General features: G+C 53.0%; 1 protein-coding gene across 8 annotated transcripts in view; it reads right to left on the bottom strand.

The window, feature by feature from the left end:
• The window catches only part of POU2F2 (POU class 2 homeobox 2), a 138,937-nt gene that overhangs the window by 44,536 nt on the left and 77,032 nt on the right, over positions 1–17,369 (bottom strand). For 7 of the 8 annotated variants that reach the window (XR_009548373.1, XM_060186064.1, XM_060186065.1 and 4 more), the window contains exon 1: positions 8,646–8,689. The exons of the other annotated variant lie outside the window; for it this stretch is intronic. Coding sequence is in view for 6 of the 7 variants with exons in the window: in XM_060186064.1 (XP_060042047.1) it covers positions 8,646–8,673 (28 nt within the window). In the remaining variant the exon portion in view is untranslated. Of the gene's footprint in view, positions 1–8,645; positions 8,690–17,369 lie in introns of those variants that run through there. 8 annotated transcript variants of the gene reach the window in all.

Below are 17,369 nucleotides of genomic sequence, written 5' to 3'. Positions count from 1 at the left end.
TCATGCTTGAGAGTCCAATGCTTTATCTACTGCGCCACCTCCCAGACCACAGTAATTAAAAAAAAAAAAAATAGAAGGCGACAGAGACAGAGAGGAGAAACACCTGCAGCACTGCTCCACTACTTACAAAGCTTCCCTCCTGCAGGTGGGGACTGGGGGTTTGAACCCAGGTCCTACCACATGGCAATATGTGCACTCTACCATGTAAGCTACCCTCTACACCACACATCTTCCCCCTACCCCCAGAAAGAAAGAGACAGAGATGCAGCCTGGGAGGTGGTACAGTGGATAAAGTGATAAACTCTCAAGCATGAGGTTCTTAGTTTGATCCCTGGCATCATATGTGTCAGCCCTGAAGATGCTGAGAGGTGCCAGAGTGTGAGAAGGAGCCAAGAGGAGGCCTCCCACCTGTAGGCACCTCCTGGGTCTCTTTCTGGCAGCCACTGACCCTAACTGCCCCCTCCCCAACCCCTCCTTGCACTTCCCCTGGGAGATCACTCCCACACCCAGTGCTCCCCTTCTTTTTTTTTTTTCCTCCAGGGTTATTGCCTGCACCATGAATCCACCACTCCTGGAGGCCATTTTTTCCCCCTTTTGTTGCCCTTGTTGTTGTAGCCTTGTTGTGGTTATTATTATTGCCATTGTTGATGTTGTTCGTTGTTGGATAGGACAGAGAGAAATGGAGAGAGGAGGTAAAGACAGAGAGGGGGAGAGAAAGAGAGACACCTGCAGACCTGCTTCACCCCTGTGAAGCAACTCCCCTGCAGGTGGGGAGCCTGGGGCTTGAACCGGGATCCTTACATCAGTCCCTGCACTTTGCACCACATGTGCTTAACCCACTGCGCCACAGCCCAACCCCCATGACTCCCCTTCTATGCAAGAAAAACCCAGGACTCCCAGGCTGGCCTGGTTTTTGGGGTGTGGCCCTTCACGCTCCACTGCCCCTCTCTTGCCTCTCACTCCTCCTGCTCCTCCAGCTGCAGAGCTGCCCACCAGTTGGCCTGGCCACCCCCTGCCCCCAGCTCCTGAATGCTGCTACAGCCTGCACAGCACAGCTCTGACCCTCCCACTTGCCCCTCAAACTGGTCTTTGGGGTTCAGGTGCATCCCCTGCACTCCTATGTTGCTCTTCTAGCCACCATCAGCATGGCCCTGATCTGAAGAGAGGCTCTTTAAAGAGGCAGTCAAGGGGCTAGGGAGACAGCATAATGGTTCAGCAAAGACTTTCCTGCCTGAGGTTCTGAGGTCCCAGATTCAATCCCCAGCACCACCAACAGCCAGATGGTCTGATAAAAATAAAGAAAAGGGGGAGTCGGGCGGTAGCGCAGCGGGTTAAGCGCAGGTGGCGCAAAGCGCAAGGACCGGTGTAGGGATCCCGGTTCGAGCCCCTGGCTCCCCACCTGCAGGGGAGTCACTTCACAGGCGGTGAAGCAGGTCTGTAGGTGTCTGTCTTTCTCTCCCCCTCTCTGTCTTCCCCTCCTCCCTCCATTTCTCTCTGTCCTAGCCAACAACAATGATGACATCAATAACCACAACAATGTTAAACAACAAGGGCAACAAAAGGGAAAATAAAAAAAAAATTAAAATTAAAAAAAAATAAAAATAAAGAAAAGGGAAAGGAAGGAAAGGCAAAGGAAAGATTTGTGGGGCAAGGTGGTGAGTCACACAGAAGAGCACACACATTACTATGTGCAACGACCCAAGTTCAAGTCCCCCAATCACCATCTACATGTGGGAGTGGGTGGGAGAGCTTTATGACCAGTGGAGCAGTGTTGTGGGTGTCTCTCCTCTCTGTCTTTCCCTCTATCAAAACAGAAAAAGAAGTGGAAAAGGCCACTGGGAATAGTAGAGTTATGCAGGCATTGAGCCCCAGGAATAGCCAATAAATAAATAAATAACTTAAATGGAGGTTCTAAGGATGCACCCTTGTCCAATACGACCGTTAAAAAAATAGGCGGGGGGGGGGGACTGGGGAGACAGCATAATGGTTCTACAAAAGTCTCTCATATCTGAGGCTCCAAAACCCAGGTTCAGTTCCCAGCACCACCATCAGCCAGAGCTGAGCAGTGAGAAAGAAAGAGAGAGAAGAGGAGAGAGAGAGAGAGAGAGAGAGAGAGAGAAAGAGAGAGAGTCTGTATGTGTGTGTGAGAGAGAGAGAGGAGGAGGAACTGAACAGAGCTCACTGCAGGGGGACAACTGGTGAAGCTGGTCTGCAGTTGTCTGTCATTCTCTATGTCCCTCTGTCTCCCTCTCTGCTCTCTTATTTCTTTCTGTCCTATCAAATAATAATAGGAATATTTTTTATATTTATTTATTATTTATCCCCTTTTGTTGCCCTTGTTTTTTTTTTGTTGTTGTTGTTATGATTGATGTCATTGTTGGATAGGACAGAGAGAAATGGAGAGAGGAGGGGAAGACAGAGAGGAGGAGAGAAAGACAGACACCTGCAGACCTGCTTCACCGCCTGTGAAGCGACTCCCCTGCAAGTGGGGAGTCGGAGGCTTGAACCGGGATCCTTTACTCCGGTCCTTGCGCTTTGCGCCATGTGCGCTTAACCTGCTGCACTACTGCCTGACTCCCAATAAAAATATTTTTAATAAAAAAATTCAAGGAAAAAATGGCTTGCCAGGAGCAGTGGATTCATGTGCTGGCACCATGCCCAGGTGATAACCCTGGTGGCAATAAAAAATAAAAAAGAAAGAGAGGGGGAGTCGGGCTGTAGTGCAGCAGGCTAAGCACAGGTGGCGCAAAGCACAAGGACCGGCATAAGGATCCCGGTTCGAACCCCAGCTCCCCACCTGCAGGGGAGTCACTTCACAGGCGGTGAAGCAGGTCTGCAGGTGTCTGTCTTTCTCTCCTCCTCTCTGTCTTCCCCTCCCTCTCTCCATTTTTCTCTGTCCTATCCAACAACAACAACAACAACAATAATAACTACAACAATAAAACAACAAGGGCAACAAAAGGGAATAAATAAATAAAATAAATATAAAAAAAAGAAAGAAAGAAAGAGAGGGGGCCGGGTGGTAGCACAGTGGGTTAAGTGCACATGGCGCGAAACGCAAGGATTGGCTAAGGATCCTAGTTAGAGTGCCTGGCTCTCCATCTGCAGAGGGGGTGGTTCATAAGCGGTGAAGCAGGTCTGCAGGTGTCTATCTTTCTCTCCCCCTCTCTGTCTTCCCCTCCTCTCTCCATTTCTCTCTGTCCTATACAATAACAACAGCAATAATAACTACAACAACAATAAAACAAAAAGAGAAAAAAAAAATAGTCTCCAGGAGCAGTGCATTCATGGTGCAGGCACCAAGGCCCAGCAATAACACTGGAGGCAAGAGAGAGAGAGAGAGAGAAGTAGAAGGAGATGGGGGGACCGGAGACTTAGTGAGGCATGTGAGCACAGGAACTTCATGCCTGAGGTCTCAGGTTTAATCGTCTAAGCCCACGATGGGCAATGCTCTGGTCTCTCTCCCTCCTCCCATACTCTCCCTCTCACAATAAGTAAACCTTTAAAAAAAAATAAAAGGAGAAGGAGAGACCAGGGCCCCCACACAGAGGGTCGGCGCTGTGAGGGCCTGGAAGAAGACAGCCTTCGACAAGCTGAGGAGAGAGGCCTCGAGAGTGCACAGCCCTGCTGGCTCCTTGACCTTGACCTCGTAGCCTCCGGAACTCTGGGAAAATCCGTTTCTGTTGTTGAAAGTCACCCTGTCTGTGACACTTGGCTCCAGGAGCCCCAGTGAATGGATGCAGCCTCCCACAGCTATGCCCTCCTGGAACGCTGAGCCAGCAGGCATCACCCAGCTCAAAAGATTGGGTTATAAATGCTGGACATGCGCCAGGGACATGGCTCAGCCTGTCAGAGTGCCACCACCTGATGCCAGAGATGAGCAGGGCTCTGATCCTCTCTGTCCCAACTCTCTCTCTCTCTCTCTGATAGTAGATAAGTACATAAATATATAGACCTCCCTTTTTTTAACGAGAAGCAGTGACGTGACAGCCTATATACTATAATACATATTTTGTGTCTATTTAATTTCTTTCTTATTGCCGGGGCTCAGTGCCAGCGCAACAAATCCACTGCTCCCAGCAGCCGTTGCTCTCTCCCCACCCCCTTTCTATTTTATTTGATGGGACAGAGAAAAATTGAGAGGGGAGGGGAGATAGAGAAGAGAGAAAGGTGAACACCTGCAGACCTGCCTCCCCCCTGCAGGTGGTGTGAGAGGGGGCTTGAACCTGGGTCCTTGTGCATGGTAATGTGTGCACTCAACCAGAGTGTGCAACACACAGTCCAGCCCCCTAATTTCTTTTTAAATACTTTTTATTGTTATTATTAATGCAGAGCTCTCCTCCCCCAGCTCACTGGGCCCTTCTTCCCACTCCTGCCTCTATCCTCCTCTCTTCCTGCACTGAATTCAGTATCCTGAGGCCTTGGCGGGGGGGGGGGGGGGGGGGGGGAGGGCATCCCTCTACCCATCAGAGGTGATGGTGGAGGTCCAGGATGTCTCCCCAGACTAGAAAGCTATCCAGGGCAGGCCCAATTCATCATGGGGTCCCCAACAAGTGTGAATGAGTCAGATGCTGGAAAGGGTGGCCCCGGGGGGCCCAACCTCCCCCTCTGGGCCAGCTCACAGGCCTCCTCCTCCATGAGGGCTTCCTTCATCTGGGGTTTCCCTGTCTTTACCCTCCCTTGCCGCTGAACTGTGACCTCAGATAATGCTCCCCCGGAGGCCAGGACCTAATCCCATCCCTCCAGCCAGCCCCCGTCCTGCTGACAGCTCAGCCTTCAGCCGGGGCTGAAGGTCCCCCAGCAATACCAGACAAACACTCCAGAATGGAGGCCCAGTGCTGGAGGGGCTTGAGAGCTGGGGGTGGGGGGGACTGCCACTGTTCCCCACTTCCCCCGGTCTACCTGGTTCCTACCACCCGCACGCTCCCTGTGGCCTTGGTGAGAACAGCAAAATGGCCAGGGCCCCCTCACACCTATACTTCCCACTCCACTTCACTCCCAAACACAGTGCCACCCCACTTAGGGGGCTCATCCTGTCACCTCACCAAACACGGGCAGGAGGCTGAAAGTCCCCCGGGGATTTTGACCGCATCGCTGGCCAGTGCTGACTCCCCACCAGAGGCCCTCAACCTTGGTCCAGGGAAGGGCCCTGTGTCCACCCCACTCTCTCTCTCTCTTTTTAAAATTGCCGCCAAGCATGATCATTAGGGCTCAGTGTCAGCACTACAAATCCACACTCCTGGTGGGTCATTTTTTATTTCTTTTTTTTTTTCCTTCAAAAAAATTTTTATTAGGTAGGATAGAGAGAAATTGAGAGAATGAAGAGATAGAGGGAGAGCGGCCCAGATGGTGGCACACCTGGCTGAGTGCACATGTTACAGTGCACAAGGACCCAGGTTCAAATGCCCAATAGGGAGGAAGCTTCATAAAGTGGTGAAGCGGTGCTGCAGGTGTTTCTCTGTCTCTAACCCTCTCTAATTTCCTATTCTTTAATGATTTCCTGGATGTCTCTATCTAATAAATAACAAAATAGAAAAAAATCTTTAAAAGGAAAAAAAAAGAGAGAGGGAAGGAAATATAGACACATGCAGACCTGCTTCATTGCTTGTAAAGTGACCCCCCCTGCAGTGGGAGGCAGGGGCTAGAACCTGGGTCCTTGCTCTTGGTAATATTTGTGCTTAGCTGGGTGCACCACTGCTCGGCACCCACCCCCTCTCTCTGTACCAGAGCAACGCTGCCAGTCAGTCCCATCCCAGACACCTTGATTTTGTAGGGATGGGAGGTGGGGACAGGCAGTGGGGTTCTGATAGCAGGTGACTCCAGTACACCCAGCCTCTGGTGCCTGGGAAGCCTCCCCTCAAACCCCACTGGACTTTGGCTGGCTGGGCGGTTATCTATGGTATTCCCCTCCTGCTCCTATGCCAGGCAACAAGAAACTTTTTCAAGAAGTTGGCAGGGAAAATGACGTCTTAATTCACTGGGGCCTGGAGTCAGACCCACCCTGGCCCCTGGGGTCCCTGAGCTCACTCTTGGTGGCCCAGCCCCAGGACCCTGTGTCTCCTCCGCCTTCCCCACCCCTTCTTAGGCCCTCCCTCCCCGACTTTCACTTCTCCTCTGCATTTCCCCCAGCCGGTTTTAGCAGACTTGAGCCAGCTTCTCGTTAGCACTTACCGAAATCAGGACTAAATATAGAGGGCTCAAGGGCTGCCCCTCACCCCTCCTCGCCCCACTCGGCCTGTCCCCTGGGTCCCCTGTCTCCGCAGACGCTGCAAATCAAGGCACTGGCCCGGGAGCCCCTGTGGGCAGGGTCTATGCTGCCGGGAACCTCTGTGGGCCCAGCTGGATCAGAGGCCTTCCTGGGAGCAGCCCCTTACACCCACACCCCCACAGATTGTGTGTATGTGTGTGTGTGGGGGTGCCTCCAGGGAGGGGATACTTCTGAGATGTCAGGAGAGAGGAACGGAGGTGCGGGCAGAGACATAACAAGTCAGCCCCACAGCTGTGCCAACAACTGGCAAGGCTCCCTCAGGGCACCTTCACAGCCAGGCAGGGCCTGACACCAGTGCACACACACACACACACACACACACACACACACACACACACACACGTACGTGTGGAGGGGGACAGGGCCTAGGCAGGAAGGTCTGCAGATGGAGACACAGGCCCAAATGCAATGACACAACAGACACTCAAAACACACACCCTGACACCTCTGTGTCCCACGCAGCACTCATAGGCACATATATGCACACCATCACCCCAGAGACACTTATAGACACAGACTGTACATTCACACACCCACAGATGTGCACACACCTACACACACTCAAACATACATGCACACCTCACCTCAGTCTCTTAGAGATGTGTCCAGACATCTGTAAGCCATGCAGACACACCCAATAGGGACACACTCACAGAAACAGGTGTGCACACACCCATTCACACAGATGTCACACACACACACCCCCAATCTAACACCAACACAAACCTCATAGTCACTCACAGACACCTGTAAGTCACCCAGAAACACAGACACCCAAACACACCCAGACCCAGACTCACAAACACAGATGTGTACCACACACACACACACACACACACACACACACACACACACTGGGGTGTGAGTGCGTGCAGTCTGGGGCATGTAGGTGACACACAGGCACAGGCCACCTGCTCCTGTCCAGGCAGGGGAACCTTGGCCAGCCTCACCACAGAGCTGGTGAAGAAATCCCACGTAGAAGCTCGAACCCAGCCCTGACGTATCTGAAGCCCCGGTTCCCACCCGGGCATGGGTAGACAGATGGGTGGTGGAGCTCTGTCCACTCTGCTACACATATCTGCAGAATCATCTCTATCACTGGACACACAACACCCTGCACACCCTCCCTTCCACCTCACCCCTCCTTCATCGCTTTCGCCTTGCTCACACCCACCAGCCCACTTCACATCTCGACCCAGGCATCCTCCTTCAGGAAGCCCTCCCTGACACTCCACCAGCTACCGTGGACAGGTCTTCCCACAGAGTCTTGTGCCGCCTACACCCTGGCCTTGCCCCCTCTGCCAATTTCCCTCCTCCTGGACTGCAGATACCCCCGTGGGAGGCTAGATTTGCAGCCGCCCAGCAGGGGACATTATGAATGCTCACTCATTACAGAGTCACCCACAGACCCTCACGAGTGTGACACAGACATGCTGTTACACCCCGATGGAAATACTGCAAAATATCACAAAGCATTGACACTACCCCCCCCACATTGTGTCTCCGGTACTGTGTGGTACACAACATACTCTGTTTCATCCTCCCTCCTCCCCTCAAGAGATAACTATCATTATGAGACAGAGAGAAGGAGACTCATCACAGAGAACAAGCCCACACACACACATGCCCGGGACAGGGCCGGTGCCTGAGGTTCTCATGCAACTGGCGTTTGGTGGGGCGGTGGGTGACAAGCACACAGACACAGAATCATTTCCAGGTGGCAAGAAGTGACACCCAGGAAAGGCAGAGTTATGGCAGGGAGGGGAGATCTCTGTTCGTTCAGACAAGATCAAGGAGGGCCTCCCCGAGGAGGTGACGTGGGACAGAGATGAGCAAAGAAGTGGGTCTGGAAGAGAGAGCTCAGCCTGTTAGAGCACCGGCTTGCAAGCTTTAGGCCCCAGAGGCTACTGATTCAATCCCTGGCACCACCTTGCATGAGAATTGAGCAGTGCTCTGGTGTCTCTCCTCTCTCTCATTCTCATAAAAAGATCTCAGAGGGAGGGGGAGAAAGAGAGAGAGAGAGAGAATTACCAAGGCCACCCCCACAGAGCCATACACAGACACCTGACAGGCACCCCCAGAAGGTCCAGAACTCCTGGTCACAGGCAAAGTCCAGCAGCTCAACCTTCCCGCCCCTTGGCCTCCATGTCCAGGGGCCCGACAACTGGCCCATTCCCACTCCAGCACAGGGCAGCTGGGTGGGCAGTCGGTGCGGTGCTGGTGCTGGTGTAGCCGGAGAGGCTAGAGCAGGAATGGGGTTGGGGACCCAGGCTGGGACAGGGGGTGGGAGGAGGCACAGGCAGAGCAGGAGGGAAGGGTGGGCTGGACCGGCCAGTAGCACAGCGGGAGGAAGCCCAGGTTGCCCGCGGCCCCTTACCTGGAGCCCCCATGCTGAAGTGAACCATGCTGCCCGCCCCGCGGGGCTTGGGGAACAACTGTGTCATCTCCCCGCCCTCTCTGGGGACCCAGCCCTCTCAGGGCCGGAAGTCACAGGGAGGAAACCACAGGGTCCGCCCCCTTCAGGAGGGAAAATACCCTGGTCCAGGGGCATGAAGACCCACCCTAGCAGGCAGCGGACCCACCTCGAACATGATGGGGAGAGGGCAGTGGGGGACAGTCAGGCTGGAAGAGCTCCATCCTCCCTGCATCCTACTGGAGGAGGAAGTGGGCATGGGGGGGGGGGTTCACACAGATCCCAATAAAACACCTCATCTCTCCAGACCCTACCCAACTAAGGAAAGAGAAAAACAGGCTGGGGGTATGGATCCACCTGCCAATACCCATGCAATCACAGAAGCCAAGACTCTCACTCTATGCACACCCAAAACAATGCTGGTCCATATCCCCAGAGTGGGAACAATGTTAGGGGAAAAGGACCAGAGGGCTCTAGAACCATTCTGTCAAGATTCTAAGACCCAGAGAGAGAAGAGGAAAAAAGGGAGGACATTCACTAGTAGCAACAGGTGTCGCTGTGACTTAGAAAGGGAAAGCAGAAACAAAGGTGGTCAGGGAGATGGTACAGTGGATAAGGCATGAGGTCTCAAGTTCAACCCCTGACAGCACATGTAGCAGAGTGATGTCTTGTTCTTTTTCTCTCCTCCTATCTTTCTCATTCAAAAATAAATATACTCTTTAAACAGAAAAGGGCAAATATATAAAAATGCAGTTATAGAAATAACAGTCCATCTACGGCCATACCACCCTGAACATGCTCGATCTCGTAAGAAATAACAGTCAACCCATATCTGTGATCTTGGGAAAACTATTTCAGTTTCCAGTGGAAGGGATGGAGACATATAGAATTCTGGTGGTGGCAATGGTGTGGAATTATGCCCCTGTTGTCTCACAATTTTGAAAAAACTAAAAAAAAAAAAAAAAAGGCTTTAAATGAAAAATAAATAAAACATGACCTGGAGCTGTGCATGGGGTGGGGGGGCTTTCCCAGTGCCAGCCTCTCACACCTTGCCCTTGGCAAAGGTATTCCTCTTTGCTCAATTTTTAAATTTAATTCAATGTATTTTGTAACGTGTGCTTAAGCAGGTTCACGACCACCCATCCCTTTAATTTATTTTGTTTTGTTCACCAGAGCACTGCTCAGCTCTGGCTTATGGTGGTGAATCTGGAACTTTGAACCCTCAGGCATGAGAGTTTTTTTGTATAACCATTATGCTGTCTACCTTCTCCCACTTTTTAACCAATTTTGCAGATGAAACAGCTGGGGACCAGAGGTGGGATGGTCATCCTGAGGGCCCAGAACACAAGGCCAGGGGAGGCATCCATCCTGCCAGGTCTCCTGGCCTGTGCTGTGTGTGGGTGGGTTAGTAGAGGTGGGACCCAATGGTGCACCTGTCCACAGGTAAGGCATCTGTAGCCACCAATCAGAGGGCGCGGTGCATGTGGGCAGTGGCAGTGAGGGTCACCGGCTGGGGCCCCAACCCCCATCATGGAGAAATCTGCCAAGGGGGCCAATGCTGCGGCCTACCGGGGCCACCCATGGGAGCGCAGTGGCCCACTGGCCCCTGACGCTGCGGCGCTCCTGGCGCGGCGCTTCCCTCGGCGTCCGCCAGGGGGCGGCAGCGCCCAGCCGATGGCGGAGGAGGCGCCCCTCCCGCGCGCCTGCCCGCGCCCCCACCCGCGCACACCTGCGAGGGTCACACAAAGGCGCAGGACTCCCGGTGCAGACAAAGGCTCTGCCCGGCCTGCTCCCTCTTGCTCCTCCCGGCCTGCGCCTGACGGAGAGTCTCCAGACAGTCCGCTTCACCGCCCTGGGGGCCCCAGGACTCGCTGCGCCCCAGCCTGGGGACCCTAAGCCACATGCTGCCTGGGCGCGCAGACTCTCTTTTTCTCTCTCTCTCTCTCTCTCTCTCTCTCACACACACACACACACACACACACACACACACACACACACACACACACACACACACACACACACACACACTCCAGCATCTCTACATGTGGACCCCAGCGCTTCACAAACGTGTGTGCACACGCAGGAACACCCCACTATGCACAGCAACCCCCTCCAAGCCCTCCCATTTAACATCCAACTTCTGATCCATCATGGGGACCCGCACACACAAAGGCACCACCACACTCACCCCGGACACATGGCCGGGGAGACCTGTGTGCCCTCCCCCAGCCCCACACCCTGTCCTCCATGACTAGGGCCCCTCATCTCTGCACAGAGGGGTGGCTTCCAGCTGCCTGCACCCCATACCATCCCACATGGTCAAGGGCTTTTTTCCTGGGGAGACACAGAGGCCACTGGGGTACCCGCCCCCAGCTCCAGCTCAGATCTCCTGCATCCTGGACCCCCCCCACTTCCGGGGCTGGGGGGGCAGCTGCAGAGCTTCTAGGGGGGTAGGGGTCATGCGACAGCCGTATAGCAGAGGGAGACTATAGTCTTGTCTCAAACCTGCATTTGCCCAGTAAGCTCTACCTTGGTTTAGAATTTATGCTTTTTTTGGGGGGAAGGGGGAAAGTCTGCTTTGAAAGTAGATTCATGAGGACATCATGGGGGAGGGACACACAAACCCTAGTGACCCCCATGCTCATGCCCCTCCCAGTACACGGTGGATGTCATCCCTGAAAGGACCTGCTTTTGAGGTGGGTCACTCTAGCCACCATCATCCCAGCAACCTCCATGATGGTCAAGCCAAGGAGGGCCACCCATTTCCTGAGCTGCCCCCACCCCCAGGCCTGCTGCTGAGTGTTGGGGGGGCAGGGGGGGTACTGGGACCACTTCACAGCTCCCCATGGAATGAACTGGCCTCATTGTTGCAGGGGGCAGACTGGTAGGAAATCCTGCAGCAGAATGGCCTGCCCAAAGCAGAGAAGCAGGGTTTGAGGCCCAGGTGGGTTGTGGGGAGAGGGTGACCCCTGAGCCCCAGAATCAGCCTCCAGCCTTGCTGAGTGAGGCAAGTAAGGCAGGTAGTGGGGGCCCACTCGGGGGTGCAGGGAGTCTGGGAGGGAGGCTGCAGGAGCCGGGGAGGCCAGGCCGGGCTCAGGGCTGAGCGGTAATTAAAGGAGACGTAGGGGGCTCCCCAGGGCCAGCGGGGCTGGTAACTGACACGCGGGCCCCATTGCTCCGCTCATATTTCTCACCAGATCGATACGTTTGACTCCCGACAAGACAATAATCGCTTGTACGCGGCCGGCGAGTCGATCAAATACATTATTAGAGCGAGGTCCCCCGGGGGCCCGGCGGGAGTGGTGTGGGGGGAGCAGCCAGCCCACCGGGGACAGCCGAGAGGGCTTCTTCACCCCTTGGGGAGTCCCCCCAGCCATGGCCTCTTCCTCCCCTGGGGACTCTCCTAGGCCCTTGGTTCCCCAGCCTCTTCCTGGACTCTCACTGTCTCTCCCGAAGTCTTGGCTCAGCCCCCCTCTGCTTCCCTGCCCTGTGTGGGGACCCTGGGACGGGTGGGGGTGTAGGTCTTCTCCCACAGGCTCTGGCTCCTCTGCAGGGTTTCAGATAGGCCTTAGGATGCCCCAGCTAGGCAGGAAGCAGGGAGATAGGTTGCTTTCTCAGTGTAAGTCAGTGGCTGGACTCTAAAATCCATGGATGCCAACCCGCTCTGCAGTGGCCTCAGGGGTCCAGAGGGCTGCTGAGAAAACGGGACACACACACACACATACACATACATGGACATCTGGCTGGCCCTGCAGCATGGCCATGTGACCTCAGATGGGCTTCGGGGACTCTGGAATCAAACCCAGCAGCCCATCTCTCTCCCCCAGCTTCTGGGCTGGAGCCTCCACTTCCTGTTTGCATAGGCCCAGGGCCCTGCCCTCGAAACCGCTCCTCCTGTGGCCCCAAGTGAAGGTCAGAATATAACTGCCTCTCATTCTGCTGGGGAGCAGCCAGCACCCGGGGACTTATCTGCTCTTCTCCATCATCATTATCGTCATCAACTAAAGCAGCAGCACTATCGCTGTTTGTTCTGTGCTGGCTGTATAGAAGCACTCATATTCTCTCTCTCTCTCTCTCTCTCTCTCTCTCTCTCATGAAGCTGGGGCCTCACACATAGACATTTTACTACCTTGGGTCATGTTCTTTTTTTTTTTTTTCATGGAGGAGTGGTGGAACCAAACAGCTCAGGAGCTTCCTCTGGTGCCATAGCCTCTCCATGTAGTGCCAGGGCTCAAACCTGAACTGCATACATGACAATGACCTGTCTTACTGGGACTGCATCAATTTATTTTTAAAAAGTGAGCTGGAGAGATATCTCACTGGGTAGGGTGTGTGTCTTGCCATGCGCACAACCCAGGTTCAAACCCTGGCACCACACGGGAGGTGTTATAGCACCAAGAAAACCTCTGATGTTGTGGAGTTTCTCCCACTCTCTGAGTCTATCTGTCTGAATGAAAAAAGAGGCCTGAGGGGTCGGGTGATGGTGCACCTGGTTGAATGCACATGCTACAACGTGCAAGGACCTGGGTTCAAGCCCCCAGTCCCCACCTGCGAGGGGAAAGCTTTGCAAGTGATGAAGCAGGGCTGCAGATGTCTCTCTGTATCTCTCCCTCTCTATCACCTCATTCCCTCTAGATTTCTGGTTGTCTGTCCAATAAATAAATAAATAAAGATAATTTTAAAAAAGATGCCTGGGAGCAGTGAAATCCCACGTGTGTGGAGTCCCAACTGTAAAACGACAACCTGATACTTAGTAACTAAATCAGTAAGTCTCCCATAAATGCTAGGATGAACCAGGTGTTGCTGAGTTCAAATCATGGTTCAAAGCAAACAGTCAGTCCTCCTCAATAAAGCGGAAATGAAAAACAAAGGCAGTCTCTCTCCCCCCTTGAACTTACATAGTCTTCTGGGGAAAACAGTGTTTTATTTTATTTTTTTCATTCTTTTTTTTTTTTTTTTTTTTAACCAGAGCACTGTTCAGCTCTGGTTTATGGTGGTATGGAGGATTGAACCTGGGACTTTGGAGCCTCAGGCATGAGAGTCTGTTTGCATAACCATTATGCTATCTACCCACTGCCTGGAAAACAGTGTTTTAAAGTCATCAAATAGATATGTGATTCCAAGCTGAGAAAAGTCCTGTCAAGAAGGGACCAAGATTTAGCTTAGTGGATAGGACACAAGGGCCTTGCCATACACGTGGCCTGGGTTCGAGCACTGGAGAGAATTTCCAGTGCTGTGGTGTCTCTCCCTCCCTGTGTCTCTTCCTCTCTATCTCCCCCTGCCCTCTCAATTTCTGCATCTATCTAATAGGTAATAAATACAGAAATTAAGGGGGGGGGTGGGCAGTAGTGCAGCAGGTTAAGCACACATGGTGCAAAGCGCAAGGACCGGTTTAAAGATCCCAGTTCTAGCCCCTAGCTCCCCCACCTGCAGGGGAGTCACTTCACAAGTGGTGAAGCAGGTCTTTCTCTCCCCCTCTGTGTCTTCTCCCTATTTCTCTCTGTCCTATCCAACAACAATGACATCAACAACAATCACAACAGCAATGATAAACAACAAGGGCAACAAAAGGAGGAAAAATAGCCTCTGAGAGCAGTGGATTCGTGGTGCTGGCACCGAGTCCCAGTGATAACCCTGGAGGCAAAAAAAAAAAAAAAAAAAAAGAAAAGAAAGGAAAAGAAAAGAAAAGGAAGAGGGTGATACTTAGGGAGAGGTGGAGGCTGGCTGGTGCAGAAAGCGTGGAACAAAGCAGCTCATCACCCACTAGGCACGTGGTGAGTGAAAGAGCATCGCAGACTGTGAGAACATAAGGAGCGAGCTACATGACAAGTCCAGGAGTGGGGAGGAGGTGCACACGGCTGGGATCGAGTGAGCGGCGACACGGGAGGTGAGGGGAGAGGCAGGCAGGCAGCACAGGGTCCTGAAAGGTTCCATGAGCCCTTGGGGCAGTGCACTCAGCATAGTGGGGTACCATGTTTCTGTGTTCCATTTCAGGGATGATGCTGGCTGGGGGGCGCTGTGGGCCAGAGCATGAGGAAGATCGGGTCTAGGCACAGGGATAAGGTCCACAGGGGAGGTAATGGCCAGGAGCAGGGTGGACACAGAGAGGTGGGTGGGAAGGTACACACACATTATAGTACGCTTTCTTCTTCTAGTGTTTGCCCTTCTTCCGTAGCCAGTCAACAGCGTCAGGTTGAGCCTGATGTAAAGTTTCGAGACCTCCTTTGAATCTGGAGAGGTGCGCTGGAAGGAAGCTTCACAAGTGGTAAAGCAGTGCTGCAGGTCCCTCCCTCTCTCTCTCCCCCTCTCCTTCTTATACTGCTTGACCATCCTGACACCACCACCTCTCCTTCTTTATCTTCTCCTTTCCTCTCAAATTTCTCCATTTCTATATAAAAAAGCCTTTCTGGGGTCCCCATGCATACTATAATGTGTGCGTCCAGCCAGATGTGCCACCACCTGGCCCCCTACCAGAAATACTTCTGAGAGCAGACTCAGCAGAGTTGGTGACTGGCTGGAGGAGGGGAGTGGGAAGAGAGGCAGGAATCAGGAACTGAGACCCTGGGGTTGGGAGACGGCAAGCACCTCACCAGGCAAAAGGCCCATCATGGGAGCACCATGGACAGCAGCACTGAGGGGACTCTACATGGTGGAGCAATGCTGCAGTGCTTCTCTTCTCTGTGTCCCCCCTCAAAATAAAAAAATAAATAAAGCATTAAAAAATCAAGCCAAAGGGGGTCGGGCAGTAGCAAAGAGGGTTAAGCGCATGTGGTGCAAAGCACAAGGACCAGCAAAAGGATCCCGGTTCGAGCCCCTGGCTCCCCACCTGCAGGGGAGTCGCTTCACAGGCGGTAGAGCAGGTTTGCAGGTGTCTTTCTCTCCCCCTCTCTGTCTCCCCTCCTCTCTCGATTTCTCTCTGTCCTATCCAACGACAGCAACAACAATAATAACCACAACGATGATAAAACAAGGGCAACAAGGAAAAAATGGCCTCCAGGAGCAGTGGATTCGTGGTGCAGGCACTGAGCCCCAGCAATAACCCTGGAGGCAAAAAAAAAAAAAAAAAAAAAAAAAAAAAAGGAAGGCCTGGCTGAGTCTATTCAGGTTTCTACTGACTCTTCATGTTTTTATTTTTTTTATTATTTTTATTTATTTACCGGATAGAGACAGCCAGAAATCAAGAAGAAGGGAGAGGTAAAGAGGGAGAGACCTGCAGCCCTGCTTCACCACTTGCAAAGCTTTCTCCCTGCAGGTGGGGACCAGGGGGTTGAATCCTGATCCTTGTGTGCTGTAAAGAGTGCGCTCAGCCAGGAGTGACACCACCCGGCTCCATTCTTCGCCTTTTACTTGGGACTTTTATTATCCAAAATTGACTTTTTTTTTTTTTTAATGTGCTGCCAGGAAATGAACCCACGCCCTCATGTACAAGTGATAGAACTTAGTGGTCTCTTGATATGATCTTAAAAGATTCTATATTTTGAGAGAACTTTGCCCATGTAATTCCATCTATTTTTCATCCTTGATGCTCTCATGTGAACCCAGGACCCCCTGTATGGAAGGTGTCTCTACTAGCTGAGCCCTCTCCTAGACTCTATAATCCTCCGCTTTTTTTTTTTTTTTTTGCCTCCAGGGTTATCGCTGGGGCTTAGTGCCTGTACCACGAATCCACTGCCCCTGGAGGCTATTTTTTTTCCCTTTTGTTGCCATTGTTGTTTATTTTTGCTGTTGTGATTGTTACTGTTGTCATTGTTGTTGGACAGGACAGAGAGAAATGGAGAGAGGAGGGGAAGACAGAGGGGGGAGAGAAAGACACCTGCAGACCCGCTTCACTACCTATGAAGCTACCCCCCATTCCTCCCCCCGCAGGTCGCGCCACATGCGCTTAACCCGCTGCGCTACAGCCCGCCCCCCCTTTTTTTTAATGAAACACTGCTCAGCTCTGGTGGCTTATGGTGGTGCTGGGGATTGAACCTGGGAACTTTGGTGCCTCAGGCATGAAAGTCTTTTTGCATGATCATTATGCTGTCTCTCCAGCCCCAACTCCAACCCCATTTTAAAGATGGGGGATGGGGGGGGTCAGGAGATGACTCACAAGTAGAGCACGCACTTTCCCAAGCACAGAGACAGAAGTTTAAGCCCCCAATGTGGGAGCACCATGCAAAGGGGAAGCTTCATGAATGCTGGAGCACTGTTGTAGTACTTTCCTTTTCTCTCTGTCTCCCACCCTCTAACTAGAAAGAAGAAGAGTCCACCAGGAATGGTGGCATTGCACAGTTTCGTGAAGTCCTGGCAGCAAAAGGAAAACGAAGATGCAGAAGCTGAGGCCCGCGCTCACCCGGCTAGATCAACTTCTGTGCTCCTCAACTTGGCTATACAGGGTCCTCCGACATCTGGCCCTTGGCACTCATGACCAAGTGCCTGGCGGTGGGTTCGCCCTCGCCCCCTGCGAGGCCACGCCCCCGCGAAACTGGAGCCCCGCCCCTCCTGCCACTCACGCTGCAGCCCCGCCTTCCTCCCCTCCCCAGCATTGACTGCCGGCTACCAGCCACTGGTCCCCACTGTGCAGGGAGCTGTCCAAAGGCTGAAAGGCAAGTCCTGGGGTCTGAAGGAGCTCAGGGCCAGCCTGCTGCTTCCAGGACAAGTCATGCCCCTCTCCTCCAGGGCCAGGACACCTCAAGCAGGCCACAC

Source organism: Erinaceus europaeus, chromosome 2 (assembly GCF_950295315.1).
Source record: "Erinaceus europaeus chromosome 2, mEriEur2.1, whole genome shotgun sequence".
Lineage (NCBI taxonomy): Eukaryota > Metazoa > Chordata > Mammalia > Eulipotyphla > Erinaceidae > Erinaceus > Erinaceus europaeus.
This window is presented reverse-complemented; position numbering and strand designations above follow the sequence as displayed.